Here is a 21,459-nt window from a genome sequence, read left to right as displayed (position 1 = left end):
GACTAAACTGACCCACAAGGCCAGTAATGTTGTGGGGATGGAGCTGGACTCCGTTAGGGTGGTGTCTGAGAGGCAGATGTTGTCCAAGATAAGGACAATTATGGATAATACCTCCCACCCACTCCATGACATGCTGGCTAGTCACAGGAGCACGTTCAGTGAGACTGAGATTCCCAACAAGCACCTAACCTCTGTTAATCCTTGATATGTATAATTGAGTGATCTGTATATATTAGTGCGGGTTGGTTATTAGATGCTGCTCCAACCAGCCAGTGAATAACCCGCTGCCCCGCCCTCTCCTCCCTGTGCCCCAAGCAGCAGGTGCACCTCGCATACAGAGGGTGCCCTTCCAGTAAGTGGCCGATAGAAAATAGAGCGGTGTCTATGCCATTCCCAATATGCGCTCATGATGTCGGGGCAGCATGAGAACGAGCAACTTTTTTTGCCGATGCCCGTGATGCCGCCCTGGGCAACTGCCCATGTCACCCATGTCAAAAACCGCTACTGACTGTGAGCAGCGCTGGCTTTAAAAGACTAAACGAGACGGGGGGAGACGAGGACACAAGAGAGCCAGGAGCAAAATGTTAAGATTTTATTTACAAAGTCCTTTTTGTATGTATTTTTTGTTTGCTTTCATTTAACTTACAGAAAGTAAAACACAAAAAAACCAAATCAAAAAGAAAACAACCTCGACTAGTCAGTGTAAGCTTGAAGGAACATCTGGAGCTCTCTACTGAGGAGACAGAAACTAAAGGAGGCAGAAAGAGGGAGAGGGGGGAGGAAAGAGGCAGAGCGTTTCCCCAGACAACCATACAAAAATTAAACAAAAACAAATTCCTCTGAAAAAATATTTCTTTTAAAAAGCTCTGTTGGCAAAAAAAGACAACACGGTTTGCCCTGAGCAGGTTTGGCCTTGGCAACAGGAAGAGGGAGGAGGGTGGGTAGCTTTTTTTGTTTTTTTAAGATTGGCTTTAACACAATGATGTCATCAGAGCGACGAGCTACATCACAGACCGATGACATCAGGGGAAGAATAAGGAAATGGAGTTGGGTTCAGATTTCATTAATTCATTTATTAACTCCTCATGTTTTTATTGTCTTGTAAAAAAATAAAAGAAACCACGCCCACATACAATGGAAAAAAAAGTTAAGGAGAGACATTTATTCTCAGGAGGAAGAGGAAAACTGACGTAAAGTCTGCAACGTTTTGTTTTTTTGAGCTTTTCCAGACTGGTGATGCATTTACTGCCCACAAACAAGAGTTGGAATTTAGAGTTCAGATGGTTTCTTTCCTGTTAGCACAAGTTTAGGTTGTTTCCCCCCCCATTTTAAATGTAAACTGTGATGAAACAAACAAATAAACAAATAAAAAACTGTCTAGCTGTATATTCTGATGGAAGATTTGCAGGTTTCCAAAGAAGGCGAAACATCCTCTGGTTCCAGCTTCTAAAAATGTGAGAATCTCTCTGCAGCTTCTTATTTTAATAGCTAAACAAACTCTTTTATACAGTTGATGGTGGGACGAGAAAACAGATACTTTTCTGTTAAAGTGTTTTCTTCTTTCCTGAGTTCACAAAAAATAAACGTGCTGCCATTAAACCAAAAGAATAACACTGCGGCAAAAACAGAGGACTAAATGGAGGCTGTAAGTTGTTGATGACAATGGGAAAAAAAATTTGGCTCAACTTGTGGAAATGAAAGTATTTAAAAAAAAAAAAAAAAAAAAAAAAATAATAATAATAATAATTAATGAGGCGTTTTAGACAATAACGGATGTCAATTTGGCAGGCGACAAGCGAGGAGACCAGAGTCAGAAATGGGACGTGGCCCAGAGTGAAAGTGGGAGGAGGCAGAGGGGGAAGAATTGGCAGCAGGGATGAGACATTTAGACTGAGTGGATAAGAGGTCAGCAGGGTTTGCGGGGGTCAGGGAGGGGTCTCTGCAGGCCCTCATTCATCATCGTCATCATCATCCTCGTCCTCGGGGTCCCTCTTCCTCTTTTCTCCTTTGGCTGGAGACGAGTCCTCATCTGCAGGAAGAACAATGGGAGTCTTTTATTTGGCTGATTAGTTACTACTTGGCTACACCTGACTGAACCAACTCAACAGGCACCATCAGATATAAATGAGTGTTCGAGTGTTCCTCAAAACAAAGAGAAGTAATAGTGAGGAAAAATACAGGTTTACTCACCATCCTCCTCCTCATCTTCATCATCGTCTTCTTCCTCGCTGTCCACATCTCCGTTCACCTCTCCATCCTGCAGGGACAAAGACTGCTGATGCAAACTCACAGTGCCTCTTCCGAATCAGTCGGAAAGTCCGAGATCCCAGTTGGAAATGTGTTGTGGAACGCTCCCTCAACTCGGGATTACCCCGCTCGGAAAGTCAGAGCAGACTAATGTACCACAAGCTACAATCAGAGTTTTACTACTGTTTACTGAACGTAAACTGTGAACATTTAAACTGTGCTGCAAAAGCTGTGTATTTTTGACCGACTCAGCCACGCGCAGAACACTGACCAGCCTCTACTCATGAACATGAGAAAAAGCATGATGATGTTTTACTAGTGACGCCTGAATGGTTTTACTTTGCTAAGAACCAAACAAATCCTGCCTTTCGTTGCTTTTACTGGAACCACCTATAGTGTGTGGGGTTGTTATAGCAAACTGTGCTTGGCATACAGCTTTTCGTCAGACTTTGTGTACGTGTTTTCTCACCGTATTGTTTTTAAGTGTAGCCAGTTTCCTTTCTTGTTATCAAACATGACGATTTTTAATTTTCGTGAACAAGAATTAAGGAGACCCTCTCCCGACTCATCAAGCGCACCACAAGCTTCCCTGTTCCTTTCCAAGCAATCTGTGTTTAACCTACAGACACCTGTCGGGTTTTGGAGGACTACATGAAAGCACATGTGTGTACCTATAAACAAACAGAGCTGTTGTATTATAAATTATCCATATGGGTGTTTAACTGCACGGGTCTCCTGGTGGGAGCCAACCTGCCTCCAACCAATCCCAGCGTGCCTGCAGTCACTTTGTCGAGGAGTTTAGAATTAATTATTTATATATGCAGACAGATTCCCAACATGCTGCAAATACTGAGCAACTCTTGTGTCCCTGAATGCAACCTGTCTGCAACACGTCTCTGTGCAGTATGGCACTTAACTGGTTGCATTCTGGTTACATTTCTGAGGTTCTGCCTGGACTTTTCAGAGATTCATCACGAACTGTAACATGTAAACGCCAACTTAACCTCATTAAATTGCAGACTGACTCCATCTTATTGTAGTCTTAATGCACCAAATTCACAGGACAGAGGGCATTTGACTGTGATGCTGTGATGAAAGTGGTTTTAGACAGCATGTGGAGGACAGACGAGCAAATACGTCACAGATAAACAGAAGACACTTCGCATCTCATTTCCCCTCCTTTCATCGTTCTTCAGCATTTCTATGTAAATGTTACTGATTTAACTCCAAACTCACCTCATCACCGCTGTCGTCGTCTTCGTCGTCCTCCTCAGCCACTACGTCTTCTTCATCCTCCTCTTCCTCTTCCTCAAAGTCCTCTGACTCGCCCTCTGCAAAATAAAAAAAAACTATCTTAATATTACTGTCGCTTTAATTTTCTCTCAGTTTTCTAGAAATCAAACCTTCACCTTCTTCGTCCTCATCGTCGACGCCGTCTCCCTCGCCCTCGGAGTCGGAGGCCTCGCAGTCGTCGATGTCGTAGCCGTCCAGGTAGGTGAGCTGGGGGAGCAGCTTGAAGATGGACTCCCTGTAGTCGGCCAGGTTTGTCACCTCGCAGTTAAACAGGTCGAGACTCTTCAGCTGGGGCAGCTTTTTCTGGAGGGACAAAGACGGACATCCGATCAGTTTTCTGAAAACATTTTCAAAGAACTAATGAAGAAGTACAAAGTGCTGCCCTCGTTTGGCTACAGCACACTGTGTGCAAGTTTGCTTTGGACATAATACTGACGACCAACAGCTCGTGCACTATTATGTCACTACAAGCTGAAACTGCATTATGGACACCTGAGACCAGCACATATATTGTATACCTACATGTCAGTATAAGGATAACAGAGCTGCTGACTGTCGTCCATGTTGGCTGTTACTATAGAAACTGTTTGTTTATATATACATATATAAATGTGTTTGTGTTTCATGCTGTTATATGATTTACTGATGGTTACAACCTATTCACATACAAAAGCACACAGCAGTGATCTGTCACTTCTTTTTTAAATAACGATGTAGACTCCACCCACCAGCGGCTCCAGGGTGCTGATGTCTTTGAACTTGTTCCCACTGAGGTTAAGGTGCGTTAGGTTCACCAGCCGCTCTGCCAGGACCTCCAGACCACCTGATATCCTGTTGTCACTGAGCTCCAACTGCAGAGACACAAAGAAAAGCTGTGAATCAAAAAAATCAAACAGAAATATATATATATATATTTTTTAAAAACCTGGTGATATTGCAGCTTTATATTATCACATCATTAGTGTCTTTTACTTTTAGAGCGCTGACAGGACAAAAAGAAAGACACAAAAAGCCATCAAACTGTGTGACAGTTGAAGCCAAACACAAAGCTTCTCAACCCTCTGCTGCACCAAAAAGCAAGCAAAGTATACCAGAGGCAGCTGTCCACAGGCTACGTAACTGAGAAATTCACCAATAACAAACCAAACAATCAAATTTGAATCACCTTTCAGAAACTACAAAGAGAAAACATGCTGGAAAAGGAACTGAAAGCTCTGCAAAGCTGAACATCTGCACCTTCTTCAAACATTTACATGAACATCTGGTTTCCTGACGCTCTGCAGGCCCTCTCACCTTTTTGAGTTTGGCCAGCTTTGGGATGTCTGCGACGCTGGTCAGGCCGACGTTGATGAGGCTGAGCAGTTCCAGATTCGAGAACTCTTCTGTGATTCCCTCGATCTTTCCTTCGCTCGAGCGACAGTTATCCAGGACCAGCTCCTGGACCTGAGGGGAGAGAAGGGACAGCGCGCCGTTAATCCAGCATGGCTCAAAGTCGCCAACCGGGTGAAAGAGTGGATAACTGTAAACACTATTTCTATTTTAAGCAGCATGTGAGAAGAGTGACACATTAAACTGGTTACAGTTTGACTCTGTGACTCTTCGCCACTTTTAACCCTGAATGTTTCATGTTTAGCCTCCAGATTTCAACATATCATTTTCGATTTTTGCGTGATGGTTGATACAGTAACAGCATGTTGTAATAAAAAAATAATAAAACATCAACGTTTTTTTGAATACACTGTGTGCTCTTGTATGTTTAATCTAGTTGAGCTTTTCCTCTCTGCTTACTTTGTTTATGCAAAAATAAAAACTTCCTTATAATAATCTGCAGTTGTGCTTCCACACATACGCAGGTATTCATAGGGTTTATGTTAGGGGTGGGCGGTATAAACGGTATACGGTAGAAACTATATAAATTTGGCCAGTGTTAGAGATTTTGACTATTCCGCTCTACCGTGCATGTTGATGGTGTCATCAAACTGCGCCTGTTTTGGTCGAAAGCATGGCAGTGGCTGCAAACAACATCATCTGCAAATTATGGCGGGCGACAGTAAAATCAAAGAGACGAAGCACTTTTGGAATATGGGCAAAAACTGTGCTTCCTCCACTTCCCTACCATCTATTCATTAATGCTGCATTCCATCACAGCTGCTCTATTCTCATGTTGTTGCAGTATATTAATGACTAACCTCGTATTGTTGATGAATAATCTCAGTTGTTCTCCTGACTGAAGTTTGGTCTGTTTACAGCATCCTGCCATGCGACTGCATTTGTCCCCAACCACTAGAAACCCTCATGTTAACTTTTATCGAGTGGAAAAGAAGTTGGCGTTCATCCTTCAGCTTTACTGTGCTAATCTTAAACTAACGTGGCTGTTTTGCTAGTGATCACGTAGCACATCATTATATACCAGCTAGCCCAACTTCAGTAACCCTACAAAAGTGACTGCTGTTTAGTTTTCTGTCTTCATTTATGTTGGAAGTGATAACAGAGCTGTACTTTTTAATTTGTTTAGAAATCTCTCAGTCAGAACATGCTATATCGTGTTTAGGTGGAAAACTAGCGAGCTAACTTCTGGATGCCTGGATGTTAAACTTAATTGTTACACCTGGTAGAGCAGAACGCTGATCATTTTATTACAGATGAAAGAATTTAGAGTTTTTCAACTCTCAGTGATGCTGCAGTGATCGTTTGATTTTGGGACCTGAACCAGATGGAGTTTAGGACCCAGATTACTCCGCGAGGCTCCTCACTACAGCAGCCGTAATGCTCCAACAATCCATCAAGCGGTGCAGCTTCGTAGCTTACCAAAGTCGTACTAAAACATTTTTGACAGATTTCTGAGTGCCATGTACCACATAAAATCAGTTCGAGGTCAGTGAGCACAACCAGAATTCATACACAATCCACACTGTTGATTTTTGAGAAAATGAAAGGATTTTAAGCGTGCCTTATAGTGTGTAAAATACGTTATACTGAAGAAAAGAACGTATTGCGATATATATCGTTACCGCACATGCTTTAAATCAGCTGTCTCCAACTGGAGCGGTTTATGCCCGACAATATTTTCACGGACCGGCCTTTAAGGTGTCGCGGATAAATACAACAAAATAAAACTAGCACCGTTACCGAAAAAAAAGAAAATTTATTCATAACACACGTGAAAAGACCCAGGAATACAGAGTTAACGATAAAAACAATAACAAAATAACGCTGAAAACCGATAAAAACCCTGAAAACCATACATTTCACACCGAGCCTCAACTCTTGCGGCCCGGTACCAAACGACTCACGGACCGGTCCGAGGCCCGGGGGTTGGAGACCGCTGCTTTAAATTATATCTTGATATGGATTTTAGGCCATATTGCCCAGCCCTAGTTTATGTTTTGTTTTTTTCCCCTGTGTGTTTTGATCCTTCGTTCACATGTAAACAACTTTTTAGATCACCGAAACTCTCCCAAGTTTAAGTTCTTCAGAAACTCCACTTCTGCGTTTACATGTGGATGAAGAATCTGCAAAATCAGTCGAGCTGCCGCTGTAATCTCGTTGTCAGCTGGTGACATGAAACAAATCTGCAACCTCAAATGACTCACTTGATGGTTTGATTAAATAGCGAGGTCAATGTGACTAATTCATTTTCCTTGTACTGAGCACTGCCTAACGGGTAAGGTGACTTCAAATAGAAAGCGTGGTTACCCACAGAAGCAGCGCGAGAACACGGGAGTTTCCACGGCGTTTTCGTTGAAACATGTCAGTGTTTCATTGTATGATCACAGCGCCTCCCTTGTAATAAAACCCAATCATCCCCTACGTATAAACAGGAGGACTTTTGCAGAATGTTAAGCTGACACAAGTTACCCATTTACTGGCTTGCAGTACTTGGGGTCATGTGGAAAACAAGCAAAAAAAAAAAAAAAGACGTCCCTTCACCTCAAACTGATGATTCATTCAATCAGTTTTTCAGTCTATATGCACCTAAAACAGAGTTAGAAAAACACTGCATACCCACAGACACCATAAAAGATGGATGAAGTTCCGGTCTATAAGATGCAGTATTTTTAGTCACCACCAGAGGGCAATAACATACGGCAGCTTTTTACTATTAAATAGTGGTCTGTATTAAAAATATGCAATGGCTTAATTAATTAATGTGCTAGTATTCCGGTCGTAGTAGTGACATTTATTTTCAGCCAGATTTAAAATGTACAAAAAGCATAATCAGTTAATAATTTTCACTCATTTGAATAATGTGGACAAAACTTCAAAAAATGTTTTCCTTTCTCTGAGTGCTGCCTTTAGTGGGCACCACAGCAAAACCTTAAAGTGTCCACCTCATACCTGAATTTTGCTTCAGCTGGAAATCCGGAATAACTTGATAACTGATCACCCTATACTTTGCATCCTCCTCTGTGGTCTTCCTCCTTTCCTCCTGCCTGCCAGCTCCATGTTTATCACCCTTTGTCCAGTATATCCACCATTGCTCCTCCTCACATGACCAAACCATCTCAGCCTCCAACTGGCTTTCCAACTTTGTCTTCCAAACCGAACTGTCCCTCTTGTGTTCTCATTTCTAATTTTGTCCTAACCTGCTCACTCAAAACAGAAACCGTAACATCTTCAGCTCTGCCTACTGTCTTTTTGACCGTGCCACCATCTTTAAACCATACATTGCAGCAGTTCTCACGACAATCTAGTAAACATTCCCTTTCACTCTTGAACCTATCACTCCAACCACATTAGCCCAATTAAACATTACACCAACTCCAAGAGTAGCTTTCCATGATTTTTATTGGTTCAAAAACTTCTGAAATGGCCACAGTAGGGAGATTGGGGACAGCCAAAAGGAGAGAAAAAAGTAAGAAAGAGAGAGAGACACTGCCTAATACCTGAGCATTGAGCTCAGAGATTACCTGTACATACATTGCCCTCAGTATTTAAACCTTTTGTAATGTTTGAAATACAACAGCATTACATACAATATGTTATTTTCAAAAACCACCAAAACACTTTAGGTGTATATCAGTTTATTTGTTGTAAATCTCGTCATTTTCAGTTGTTTTCAAAAGAAAAACAAACTAGGATCCTACAGAGGACGCCTGTGCGGTTTCATGTTGGAACGGGGCCCAACCGAGGCTCTGTTTGTAAACTCGTAGCAACACGTGACGCTGCTAGTTAGCTCTGTTGCTAGCTGCGTGTTATTACCAGCCCCTCCGCTCTGCGGAGCCCTCACTTATCGACCCAAAATGATAAGGTACTGCGGCGGAAAATGTCTCCCATTACGGTGGTTCTATGAGAAATGATATGAGTAAACGAGTGTCGTAAATTCGGGCCACAACGACTCAGCCACTTTATAAAAGTAGCGCTAGCACGCCGCTGGCTACGCGCCCTTAGCGCGTTTATGCTCGCTGGATCCGACTAATCTCTGGAAACGCGTTTTCGTAAACAGTTATTTTTAAAAAGTGACTCGGTGAGTTGCAGAAAAATATTTTTAACAAAATATTAACAAGTAAATAAAATGTTAATACGCAATGGGGGGTTTTAGAATTAAAATGCCATCTATCGACTTCGAAATAAATGAAATTCTAGAATTAGCCAGGCCCGAAAGACGTCGATTATATTTTTATTTCCCGATAAGCAGGCGGTTTTAAGTTAATTTTCATGCGTGGGGATTTTCATTTAAATTTTAATAACTTTCAAGAGCATCAGTAATATGAATAAAACGAGAAATGCGTGGGCATAAAATGAAAACAACGTGGTAAACAACTGCGTGACTGCGCTGTTTGCGAGCGGCGATAACAGCTACTTAGTTGAAGGGAAGCAGCTAATTCAAGAATTTCGCAGACTTTGTGTTAGCTTAGATCTAAACTTGCTTTTTTAAGATATGCTGTTTTTTAATCACTTTTTCCCCCTCAAGCTGCAGACACGCTGCCATGTGCTCGCCACCCCTCCTCCTGCCGGTCTACAGCAGATCAATTCCAATAAAGAAGCACACAACCCGAGAGACTCACCTCCGAGGGCGACCGGTGCCTCAACTCTAAGGAGACCCTCTTCTTCATGTCCATTTTCCTCCGGTTTTTCCTGGCTTTGGTTCTTTACGTTATGGAAAGCTTGTTTTCTCTCTCGTCCTCTGTTCAGCATCAACACGCGGAACCGGAGTGAAGCTAGCCACAATAGATACTCGTCATTTCCGGGAACGGCTTTCAAAATAAAGTTGTGGTTACGTGGTATAGCGGAAGTAGAAACATGGCTTATTCCGCCCAGAGGTTCGCACACTTTACCTTCAGGCCATGCACTCTATAATTCATCCACGTATATGCACTTATTTCGTCTTGAGATTATCCAGCGCGTGTGAGAGTTCTACGTTTCATCTCATTTTAGCGGGAACACACGAAACCTCCTTTAGGTTCTAGTGTACTCGCTTTAGCTTGACGCATGCTCGGAACGCTCCAGTGGCGCATGTGGAAAAGTGGGTCAAGCCGTATGGTGCATTGAATGCCTGAGTTATAAATCAGATATTTAGCCTTCGCACAGAAAATGACTAAAAATTAATACAAATAGGCCAAAACATTTAATTGCGGACAGTATTTTTAAACAGTGATAATAAAACTGATTCAAGACTGCTGGATTCCTTAAACCTTACTAGATGCTATATAAATTCACCAATTTTCCTGTGATATAGACAGTTTGAGTTTTTTCAGCTTGAGTATATAAATTTCGAGTTTCTGAGGTGATCTTGAACATATCAGATATTGATTTGTAAATGGAGGGAAACGGCAGCAGTAGGGAAACAATACTCTACAGCGCCACTATACTGTCATTTGGAATCATTACACAGATATAAAAAGTCGACCACGTGCAGTAACTTAACTCTAAAAGAAAAATCATATCTCATTTATTTCCACATTAATATAAACGATAATGAAGAATTGCTTATCACTAGCAAAAAATGTCTGGCATGTGAGATAATTCACTTTCACTATGACTTCATGACATTTTCACTACACACTATAGCCTTCACTTATTTATATTTATTGTTATTATTGTTATTATTATTATTATTATTATCGTTGTTGTAGCTTAATGTATCATTGTGGTTATCATTTTTAACTTACAACATAATATATTAACAGTAATTTTGAGAAAATGTGATTAAAATGCAGATTAAAACTGTTTGCTCATGAATTCATTTTTTTCTTTGACCTGCAAATTATGTGCTATAGACTCAAACCGAAACATTTCCAATATGAAATTACAGGAAGGATTTTAAAACTAGCAATCATTGCTGGTTGTTGATGCAGTTCCACTTTTGTGCAGTCAGTGGTGCTGTAGCTCTTTGTCTGATCCCTCCGTTTATCGACTCATTGTGAAGAACAGATTGGAGCCTTGTTTGCGCCGTGTCATCATAGTGTTAATCTTTATTGTCATTACATTGTAGTTCATCTTCACGACAAGCAGTTATACATACAGTGGTCTTAGATTATATCATTGTCCAATACAAGGAGAGCAACAGTTAGAGTTAGTATCACAGCTAGATTTTTTCCATTGACCAACCCCACCCCCAACCCCCCCAAAATACCCCTTCATCCTCCCCCCAATCACTACCCCTCCCATACTCTACACCATACACCAATGTATTGACGACCGTCAAATATGTCACAGGTGCCTAACCATTAAATAGGACACAGGAATAAATAAATTAATAAATAACCAAATCAATACATACAATACATATATAAATAAATAAATACCAACAAGGTGTGTATATATTAACATACACACAAGTAGCTCACCAGAGGACAGCAGGTTCCAAAGTCATAGGGCCATTTCATACAGCCACAAGGCATAAAGTATGATTATGTAACACAGCCACAGTTCAGACCCCGGCCACATTATTACACCCCAAAAATCATGGTGCAGAGATTAGATTTAGTTTTGCAAATGTTTCTTTGAAGCAGGTCAGCTCTCAGAGGCAGACCCGCTCCCTTGGGAGAAATCCTTCTGCTTGAGTTAAACCTCACAGGTGGAGCCTCAAAAAAGCAAAAAACAGCTTGAGTTAAAAATAAAACACCAATTTTTATTTAAATATACTGTCATCCTTGGTGCACAAAGGAAAGTAGCTTACATTATTTTATTTTTTTTGCAAGTGGACACTCTACACCTCAAATCCTAATCTGTTGATCAATCAAGTATAGATCAATCAAGCCCAGTTTATTGGTGTATGCTGCCGTCTTTGAGCCAAGCAAGACAATCAATTCTTTATTTCTCCGAGATAACTGGCTGTAGCTTCAAGGGTTTCACATCACTCCAACACTAATTCTGAAGCACAGAGAGTATATTTGCTCACTGGTCACTTTATTAAGTACACTTTGCTACTACCGTACTGGGTTGGACCCACCTTTGCCTTGAGAGCTGCATTAATTCTTCATGGCATAGATTCAACGAGGTTCTGTGAACATTCCTCATTTATTTGGGTGCATATAAAAAGAAAGCATTGCACAGTTGCTGCAGATTTGTCAGTTACGCCCCCATGATGTGACTCTCGTCTTCCACCCAAGATGCTCTATTAAATTGAGATCTGGTAACTGTGGGGAACCATTTGAATACAATGAACTCTGATCACCCATCAGAAGACAGTCAGCATCAATACTCAGGTAAGCAGTCACATTAAATGATGCTCACCTAGTAGAAAGAGCTCAAACTTTGCCAAAAAAATATCCCACACTATATCACTCTATCACCAGCCTAAACTGTTAATACAAGGCAAGATGCTTTGTTTATGTCAAATTCTGATCCTATTGTCTAAATATCACAGCGGATATTGAGACTGATCAGATCAGGAAATGTTTTTCCCCTCTTCTATTGTCCAATTTTGGTGAGCTTATGTGAATTGCTATCTCGGTCTCCCGCTCTTAGCTGAAAGGAATGGCACAGTGTTACTGTTACTGTTGCGTTCCTATCAGCTCCAACCTTTGACCTTAACGAGACATTTTCACTCAGGGAACTGCCACTGACTGGATATTTTGTCTTTTTTTGGACCATTTTTAAAAACCCTGGAGATCCCTGTGTGGCAACAATGCCACATTCAAAGCCATGTGAATATTGTTTCTTCCCTCAGCATTATCTAAGTATTCATAGTCATAGTGCATAAAGGCACTGATTTGCTGTCATGTGATTGGTTGATTTTATATATGGGTAACAAGAGGTTAAACAGATGTCCATAATGAAGTGGGAGGTGATATTAACTATTGTATCTTACTGTTAAATTATACAACATATTTTTTTAGTTCATTGTTGCTGTACACTGGTGGAAACCATCAGCTATGAGAAGCCCCTAAATCTTCTAAAGCTACTGTTAGCAAGAAAATAATTAAGCCTGTAATTTCTCCAACCAGTTATCACAAGACACCAATAATACTTATACAATTTCGCAAATGCTTTCTTTTAAGTTATTAACCTGCTTATTAATACATAATTAATGTAAAATGACTTTTTTTTAGCAGAAGTCCAAATGTAAAGTATATTAGAATCTGCCAGCTGGTGCTTCTCAAGTTTAGCCCCAGACAATGACGGTGTTTCTCCTTTCAGAACAGCTGTACCTCTGAGGAAAGACTGGAGACCTGCAGCTTTTGTTTGGAGTGTCATGACTGATCTCTCAACTGGAGAGGTGAAACTGACTTTAGGTAGGTAATGTGGCCTAGGTCTGACTCTTACCAAGGTGAACAGGGGAAATGGAGGGTAACACTGTACAAGTCCCTCATTGAGGTTAGAATACATGTCGCCATAGAGGGCAAATCGCAGTGGAAGTGAAACAAAAAAAGCAAAAATAAAAACATCATTCAAAGAAATACAAAAAGTCTTAAAGCACTTTGTAAGTTGAAGAAGAGTGCCATATGAATTTTCAACAGGTCAAAGAGTACAATAACTGAACAACAAAAAACAGAAGAGTAGCAGAGTTAACCTAGGTTCACTGCACTGCAAGACAAAAGCCAGCAGGACGAACATCTCCCCCTTCTCTTTTTCCCTTTTTGAATGTTTTGACTTTTAAAAAATCCATCTCAAAAAGCAGACGTGAAGCGGTCCAGTTGCATGCAGCTCACACACATTCGACAGGCAGACTCAGAAAAATCAGGTTTTCAGACACAGAACTTACCGACAGAATAAAGTAAAAAGAAAACACTGAACATATGTTTGCACCAACCAAACCTCCGTCTTTTACAAAAACCTGTAACATTTATGCAAAAGCAGGTATATGGCAGAAAAAAAATTGAAGACTGGAAAGAGATTATTATAAAGTTTTATTTGATGATTGTATTGTTGTTTTCACGCATGTGCTTTGGCAATGGAAGAGATGTCTTAGCTCTTTCACAGATAGATAGATAGACAGACAGATGGGTAGATACCTCTTCCTTTGATGAAACCTTAAATTTTATTGTTCCATCAGAACTTATTGCCTTTATATTCAGTATTATTGACAGTTTATAGAAGATACTGTTTAGTCTGAACCAGTACTTTTCCTTTTTTATTATTATTATTACTATTCAAAAGGATTGTATAGTAGCTTTAGGTTTTCCCGTCCTTCAATCAAACTTCTATCAAATATTTTATCTTGACAAATATCTCAACTAAAGCATTTTGTTTTTGTTGTTTTCTGTCTTGCCTCTGTCACACTTCTTAAGTATCTGTGCCATTTTAGGTGGCATAGACTTTCTCTGGTATGTGTTATGCACTGATTAATCATTAGACTTTAGCAAGAGAAGGCAATAAGATTGTAAATATAATTATAATGGTCATGATTTTTTATATCTGCTTTTTAAGCCTAACCTCATCAGCCATCTCCAGGTCCAAATGTCCTTTCTGAACACTATTCATTTTTGTTTTTGTTTTTTTAAGGTCCAGATTCCGATAAAATTATCAGTGTGGTGTTTTCCAGGTGTTATAATTTATTATCCAGGCACCCATTAAAACAGTGATCTATGGGGTTTGGCAGAGTTAGCAGTAAGCTGACTTTAGTCACTGAGATAGTTGTCATTTAAAGACTGTATACCATGTTCTTACTGATGTCTTTCTGAAAAACTATAAACATACAGCACTTCTAGATGCAAATGAAGACTGCTATGGAAACTAGCAGTAACATATAGAGGGTCACTGAAGTTGGGTTAGTTGACATAATGATCTACTCCTTTGTAGCTGGCTACAGAGCAATAGGTAGGCTAATATCAACACATCAGCACAGGGATGAGGATGTAGGATGTGGCTTAAATTGTTCTCAATAAAAATGTAAGAGGATGCGCTGCTGGCAGATATAAACTTCATATGGAAGACAGAAAACACTGGACACAGATAAAACATCAGCCTAGAAGTCAGAGATGACACCATCCACTACACATGAATAATAATCAGTGTGTTACTGCATGTTTTGGATTGCTTAGTATGAAAAACTGTGGTCCTAAGTTCAATGTCTTGAGCTTTGATACCTGGAAACAGGGTTTAATACCTGATTACTTAACAAGCAGACAATCAAACCCGTCATTTTGCCTAAAGTTTGGTAGAAACCGTAAAGATTTTATATATTTTAATATGGTCCACGTTATACATGTAAACCATTAACCTGCTAATAGATCTTAGTATGTTGATTTTAGTAGTATAAAATGATCATATATGTTAATGGTCTGTAAGTAATAGGAAAAAAGATTGTAGTATAACCTGTTTAACATGAAAGCCGCTCTTCTGGCGGAGTATTCTAGAAAAATTCGGAATATGTTATATTTCTCTGTTGTTTTCAATAGCCTATATGTTACATTTAAGATGAGGTATTCAGTAATCAGGCACTAAATACTCTAACGTATTCTGCTCAACACTGCATCAACAAAGCAAGAGTACAGGAATGTTAAGCTAAAGGCTAGCTGGTTAGCCACTTCTGGCACATTAGCATCAGCCATGCTAACACAGATTCCTGCTGGTTCATAAATAATGCTCAGATAGAAAACCCTAGAACCCTAAGATTTTTTTTTTTAAATTATTCTTAAACTCTGTACAATAAGTATCAAACAGTCCATTTTAAAAAATGTGTGACTGGTAAATTACAACTAGAATTCAAAGCAGAGATGACCAAGGTGTTGTCGTTTTCCTTTATCAGTTGATTTGACATAAATCCAGAACTATACTTAGATGCCTATTTCAACAAGTAACACATGTAATTATAGGTTTGTAGTTCTGTCCTCTATTTCGAAGAGAGCTCTTAATATTACTGGAATGTTTCAGTTATTTAAACTGAGTCATCTCTCTAATTGTGAGTCCAGATCTTTAAAAGTTGCTTTATCAGAGAACCTTTAACAGTAAATAATATCAACCTTTTTCATATGGTCGTTGTCAAAGTAGACTCCTTTACACTGCTTTTAACAATACTGCAGATCTGTCCAGAAACTGAGAATAATGAGAAGCATTTTGGCATTGTAGCCATCCTGCTAGATGCTACACATCGCGTTTGCAGCAGGGAGCTACCACCAACACAGAGTTCTTACTAACATTTAACTATTCCAGCAACTGTTTAAGAGAAAACTAGAATGAGATATCTGAAGCATTTGGCTAAAGAATGGTATAATTATGCCTGAGATTATGACAACAGGTTCAGAAGCAAAAAAGATGTCACGATCGTAGGGTTAAAATAAATAAATGAGTAAATCTTGAATTTAGTGAGATGTTTAAGGGCATTAACAACATTCTGATATAACAAAATGTATCATTCTATGAACAAGAAGGCAGACAAAATTCTAAAACTTGAGTGCAACCTAAAAAAAAGTTTGGTCATCAAACAGCAATTTTGGTCATCACGCATTACTTTGAAGCTGACAGCTGGTTGCTGGTGAGTGTTCCAGCCACTGGTTGCCTAGGTTACCTTCTATTGTTATTCACTATCAGGTCATATGACAATACAGATATTCTTCACTATTCATTGTCTGTTGGCTCTCAGTCATCCAGGTCACTGCAGTCTAAGGAGCTTGTAAAGAAAAGCGTCTGGACTTCTTTAAGTTTGTTGATGATGTTTCACCTCTCATCCAAGAAGCTCCTTCAGTTCTTAGAGTTGAAGAAGCTTCTTAGATGAAAGTCCAGAAGCTTTTCTTTCCAAACTCAATAGACTTCACTCTTCATTGTTATATACTTCAGTTGCTCACCTGGAAGATGAGAAAAGTTTATCTTGGATCCCATCCTTTTCCCTTTGCCAGTGGTTACTTTGGCCATAGTCGCTTGAAGTCACTGAATGTCACGGACTTCTTATGGCCTCTGGTTGCCACATTGCTATGAATCAATTCCATTGTGTGCAACTTTACATTATAGATATTATTCAATGCAGATGGTTTAGCGAATGACTTCCATTGTGAATATGGCACATCTGAGCTGCACTGACCTTTGTCGGCCCAGTTAGTTGCCATTAAACACAGCTATAACAGGCAACTGGTATCATGACCAGGCAAAAATATAGTATATTCTCCCTGGTAAGCTATCGGGATTTTGACATAAACAATGTGAATCTGGAATTTAGTATTAGCATTACAACAGGTTTCATGACAGCAAAATGTTTTGATCTTGCTTTACTGTTTCAACATAAAGCTTAGCAACTAGTGTTAGAGAGTTTTAGTGTTTGAGACCAAAATACTAGAAGTTTTTCACTGCCAAATAACAATAAAGTTGGAAAGATTCTGAAATATTCACCACGGAATTTCAGATACTTTGTTTAGTGGGAACTATGATCATGTAAAATAGTCGGGCCCCTAACAGCACTCTAAAGATTAAAGCGTAGATGTGGCGTTGCCTGCGGTGCCGTGCACGGAAGGCGGATACACCCGCCGACTTAAGCATAGCGCTGGATCATGCGATGGTTGGTTGCTGTGGTAATTTTGAGCTGGCAGCGGGAGAGCTGCAGCTCTGTGTGTTTGTGTGTAAATAAAGGGTGCAAAGCATGTTCATGTTACCTGGTCTGCTGTGGTCATTCACAGTGGTGCCGAAACCCAGGACGGGAGGCTCGGCAGACTCAGGACTGGGCAAGCAGAGAGAGGAGATGGTGCAAATGGTGGCTGAGCTGGCAGCCATGCAGAGGGAGCAGGCGGCGGTGTGTCGCCGGCAGCAGAAAGAGCTGCCCGACACCGCCGCCACCCCCACAGGTGCTCCCCGACACCTCTGGGGTGGCCGGTCCGCAGCCTGTCACCGCACCCTTCCCCACTCCTCGGGTGGGAGTAGCTTGTGCCCGGCAGGGGCCAGCTCCCATTCCTGCTCTCCGGAGGAGGGACAAGGAGCAACTGCTGAGCCCACCACTAGCTCACCCACCTGCCCAGCCCGAGCTGGAGGTCAGCGTGGGAGGAACTTGCTACACCATCGCTGGTGGTGGAGGAGGCATGCGAGGGTCCCCGCCAGCCGGAAGCGGGGGTGGTGACGGAGGGGCCGCGCGAGGAGATGGAGGTCCCTGTGCCAGGGGAGCATGCTCAATTGGACGTGCACGCCAGACCGGCCTCACCCCAACCAGTGGCCGGTGTACACCGAACATCTGCCCAGCCGCCTGTTAGCTGGGGCTCACGACCGTGCCAGCCGCGCCGCGTCCACCTGCCACGCGGCTGACCTCCGGACCAGCTTCGCCGGCGCCGCTGGGTTCGTGGGCGGCCACCTGAACTGACACCCCTTGGCCAGGGGCCAGGGGCACCGACGATCCGGGCTGATCCCCTCTCCCACTCGTGGTGGTGGAGTAGGTTCGGCCGGATGTCTGCCCGGCCTCAGTCGGGCGATGGGGGTATGTGGCGGGGTGGGGCCTGCGGTGCCATGCAAGGAAGGCAGATGCACCTGCACAGCATCTGCAATCATGCCCCGCTGACGGGTCCTGTGATGGTTAGTTGTTGTGATATTGTTGAGCTGGCAGCAGGAGAGCTAAATCTCTATGTGTTTGTGTGTAAATAAAGGATGCAAAGCACGTTCATGTCATCGGGTCTGCCATGGTCATTCACAGTAGACTTTACTGATACTTCTCAGACAGATTGTTGGGTAGATATTAATTGTTGTAACTAGTGCTCCCAGCGTTAATCTCGTTAAAATGGCATTAATGTCATTTTAATGAGATTAACGCTGGGAGCACTAGTTGTAACTGTTCATCAGCTACTACATGTCCTACTGACGTGCCTTTTGGCAAGGGAGTATCACCTCCCAAACTTAATTATGTTTCTGAGCATGAGTTATTGAAAATCTGAAGAAATCTAAAATTGCTGTTTTTTAAGCCATCTAGCCACACACAGTCATGCATGCAAAAGCCACATATTTAGACAAATCAGCAAGCTCCTACTCCACAGAGTACAAGGAAACCACAGTATATAGAAAGGAAAAAACAAACAAACTTCTTTCTCACTATGCATACTGGAATGTTCAAATGTGTATCAAATAAAAAACAAAAACAAACAAGGCTCTGTTCAATAACATTCATCTGTGGCTGTGATGGCAAATCAGTGCTGCTTGGTAAAAAGAGTAACCCAAACTTCTCCTTTTCATCACTTGAACTTCTGCTTAGTGATGTGTTGAATGAGTTTCTTGATCCTCAAGCCTCAAAACCCACCTAAAAGTTCCATTTTACAAGATAAATGGGTTTAAAAACAAGTGGATAAATGTTCTCTTTTCCATTCTAGCAAGACCAAGCTTACTTCAACACAGTCAATCTTTTTTTGGCTGGATCATGCATTCAGCCACTGAATTGAAATGCTATGCAGTGTCAGCAAAGGCAGAGGGTGTTACAAAAAGAGCTAGAAAGAGGTTGAAATATACCTAAATCGTAAACTCTATGGATCTGTGGCTCTGGGTTGTTATTTTGATGGTCTACAATCTGGACTATGGAGCCTTTCTAAAAGGTAGTGCTACCCAATGAAAGAAAATAACAAGACAAGAGAAAGTAACAAAGATAGACAGCTGGTAAAACTGTGACAGTTTCTGAAAAATTTAGGTATGAAAAAGAGCACAAGAAGGCAAGTTAAGGTAGAAAGAACAGTTACTTTTAGAGAAATACAGCAAGAAAAGAAGAAAGAAGACAGTCTCACAAAAAAGCTGTCAGGCAGCTAAACCGACAAGCAGGAATTTGTGCTGGCTTGATCATAAATACAGTAAGAACAGGTCAAAACGCACATACAGACACATACATGCACGTACATATACACCGTGCCTTATTCGCAAGTCTCCATAACCTCACAGTATTCTGTGCTGCCCGGCCAAGCACTGCGCTATAAAAGAACATCATCTCTTTGTCTTTTCATCTCTTTCAGTCCCTTGCTTATGCAGCTCTCACGCTATAATCCTCCTCTCCCTTTCTTCTTCTACTCTAATCGCTGTTCTACTGCCGCATCTTATGTATCCCATCTCGGGCTTCTCTCTCGTTTCAGTCCATTTTGTGAAAGCAGAATCGCACAGAAGCACAGAAGAAGAAGAAGAAGAAGTAGAAGGAGGGCGTGGTTTGTTGTTTATGCAAATACAGGCTGTTTTCTGGGTGTCTGGATTGGTCGAGGGGAAGCGGAAGGTTGGTAACAGGACCTAATGAGGGAGCGGCACCAGAATATCCACATAATTGATGGGGAAGAAGCCCGACTGGCCGTTGATCATACCCTCGTACCAGTTGTCATCGATCTGATTGGTCAGGGTGATGACATCCCCCTCTTTGAAGCCCAGCTCACCTTCATTCTCTGGTTCAAAGTCGTAGAGCGCTCGACAACATGGCTGGTCCATAGGGGCTGTGAATGGACAGAAGCAAAACATAGTGAGTCAGTTTCACTCTCTATGCGGCATTTTTGGTTATCTGGTTTGTTTTGGTTTAGCTTAATGACACTGTTACATACGGGGCCTATTTTGTTTTACTTAAGAATTTCTTGCTGTGCATTGAACGGGGCTAATTTGCTGGATATCAACATAATGGTTTGACAAGGCTCACCTGTTAACTGAAAACCATTTTAACTAACTTTGAAATCCTGCACAACTAAAATCCAGAGAAAGTCAGGAATCTTTTAAATAACTTTGTATATTTCATAATTAAACTTAAAATAAAATCATGCAAGTCCATACAAGTAAATTGTCTCGAATATGAAACAAGTTTAACAGACTCTAATACTACTCTGGAAGGTAGAAAGAAACTTTCAGCTGCTAAATAATTTCCCAAGGGGATGCCACAGTGGATGGATGCGCATGCTAATTTGGAACTCATCTTTGCACCAGATGCCGAGCACTGGGAGTACACTAGCTTGCGACCCCCGAGGCTTGGTTTGTGTCTCCTTTCTGACATGCTTTAATTAATTAATCTTTTTTTTTGGGGGGGGGGGGGGGGGGGGGGGGGGGCTGGCAGGCAGATAGAGCAATGAGCCACTGTGATGGCCTTTTTTTGATGGTGAAGACTCATTGTGAAACCTTGAGATAAGCATTTCTGATGTCGTTCCTGTGTTTTTCCAATTGAGGTGTTGAACATGGAGTCTGACTGAAAATTAGACATACAGATAGACAGATAGATAACGACTTATCAATCACAAGTTTGCAATGCCAATCAGTCCGATTTGCCTCACAGTTATGAATTTACAAGGCTTCACAACAGGACTTCACAAACCAGTGGGTATGTGGCCAATAAGTCTGTTTATAGGCCTTTCAGAAATAATTTTTGACAATTTTGACCCAGATCAGGAATATATATTAAAAAATAAACACAAAACTCTCTTAAAGATGACTTTGAAATAGCGACTAAGATTAAAAACATCAAGCAATTGAGAACTGGGGCAATTTTCTTATACGCTTAAATACAACCAGACTTATTTTAACCGGTGGAGTTATTCCCTGCTGATTGCTTAAAATAGGGTTAATGCACTGCTGGACTGATTTCACTCCTCAAGGCTTTTATGTAGAGTCTGTAGTATCTACCGC

At 41.2% G+C, this 21,459-nt stretch overlaps 2 protein-coding genes and 1 long non-coding RNA gene across 3 annotated transcripts in view; 1 reads left to right on the top strand and 2 right to left on the bottom strand.

The window, feature by feature from the left end:
• Positions 1–1,741: 1,741 nt before the first annotated feature.
• Positions 1,742–9,994, bottom strand: LOC146713682 (acidic leucine-rich nuclear phosphoprotein 32 family member D-like). Its single transcript, XM_085449781.1, has 7 exons — positions 9,549–9,994; positions 4,834–4,983; positions 4,269–4,391; positions 3,657–3,843; positions 3,484–3,578; positions 2,191–2,257; positions 1,742–2,029 (listed from the first exon to the last, which is right to left on the bottom strand). The coding sequence occupies exons 1-7, from the start codon at positions 9,600–9,602 to the stop codon at positions 1,950–1,952; spliced, it is 756 nt and encodes a 251-aa protein (XP_085305907.1). The 5' UTR covers positions 9,603–9,994; the 3' UTR covers positions 1,742–1,949.
• Positions 8,647–10,712, top strand: LOC146713681 (uncharacterized). The gene is made up of 2 exons (XR_014918277.1): positions 8,647–8,791; positions 9,455–10,712. It is a non-coding gene; the product is annotated as an uncharacterized LOC146713681 (long non-coding RNA).
• Positions 10,713–11,593: 881 nt separating this feature from the next.
• The window catches only part of LOC146713680 (endophilin-A1-like), a 61,674-nt gene continuing 51,808 nt past the window's right edge, over positions 11,594–21,459 (bottom strand). The window contains exon 9 of the mRNA XM_085449773.1: positions 11,594–20,288. Within this exon, the coding sequence (XP_085305899.1) occupies positions 20,092–20,288 (197 nt within the window). The 3' untranslated portion in view covers positions 11,594–20,091. The remainder of the gene's footprint in view (positions 20,289–21,459) is intronic.

This window comes from Copadichromis virginalis, linkage group LG3 (assembly GCF_057382275.1).
Source record: "Copadichromis virginalis isolate Kocher_CV1m ecotype Utaka linkage group LG3, C_Virginalis_male_GT1.1, whole genome shotgun sequence".
Lineage (NCBI taxonomy): Eukaryota > Metazoa > Chordata > Actinopteri > Cichliformes > Cichlidae > Copadichromis > Copadichromis virginalis.
Note: the sequence above shows the minus strand (reverse complement) of the source record. Positions and strands in the feature narration are given on the sequence as shown.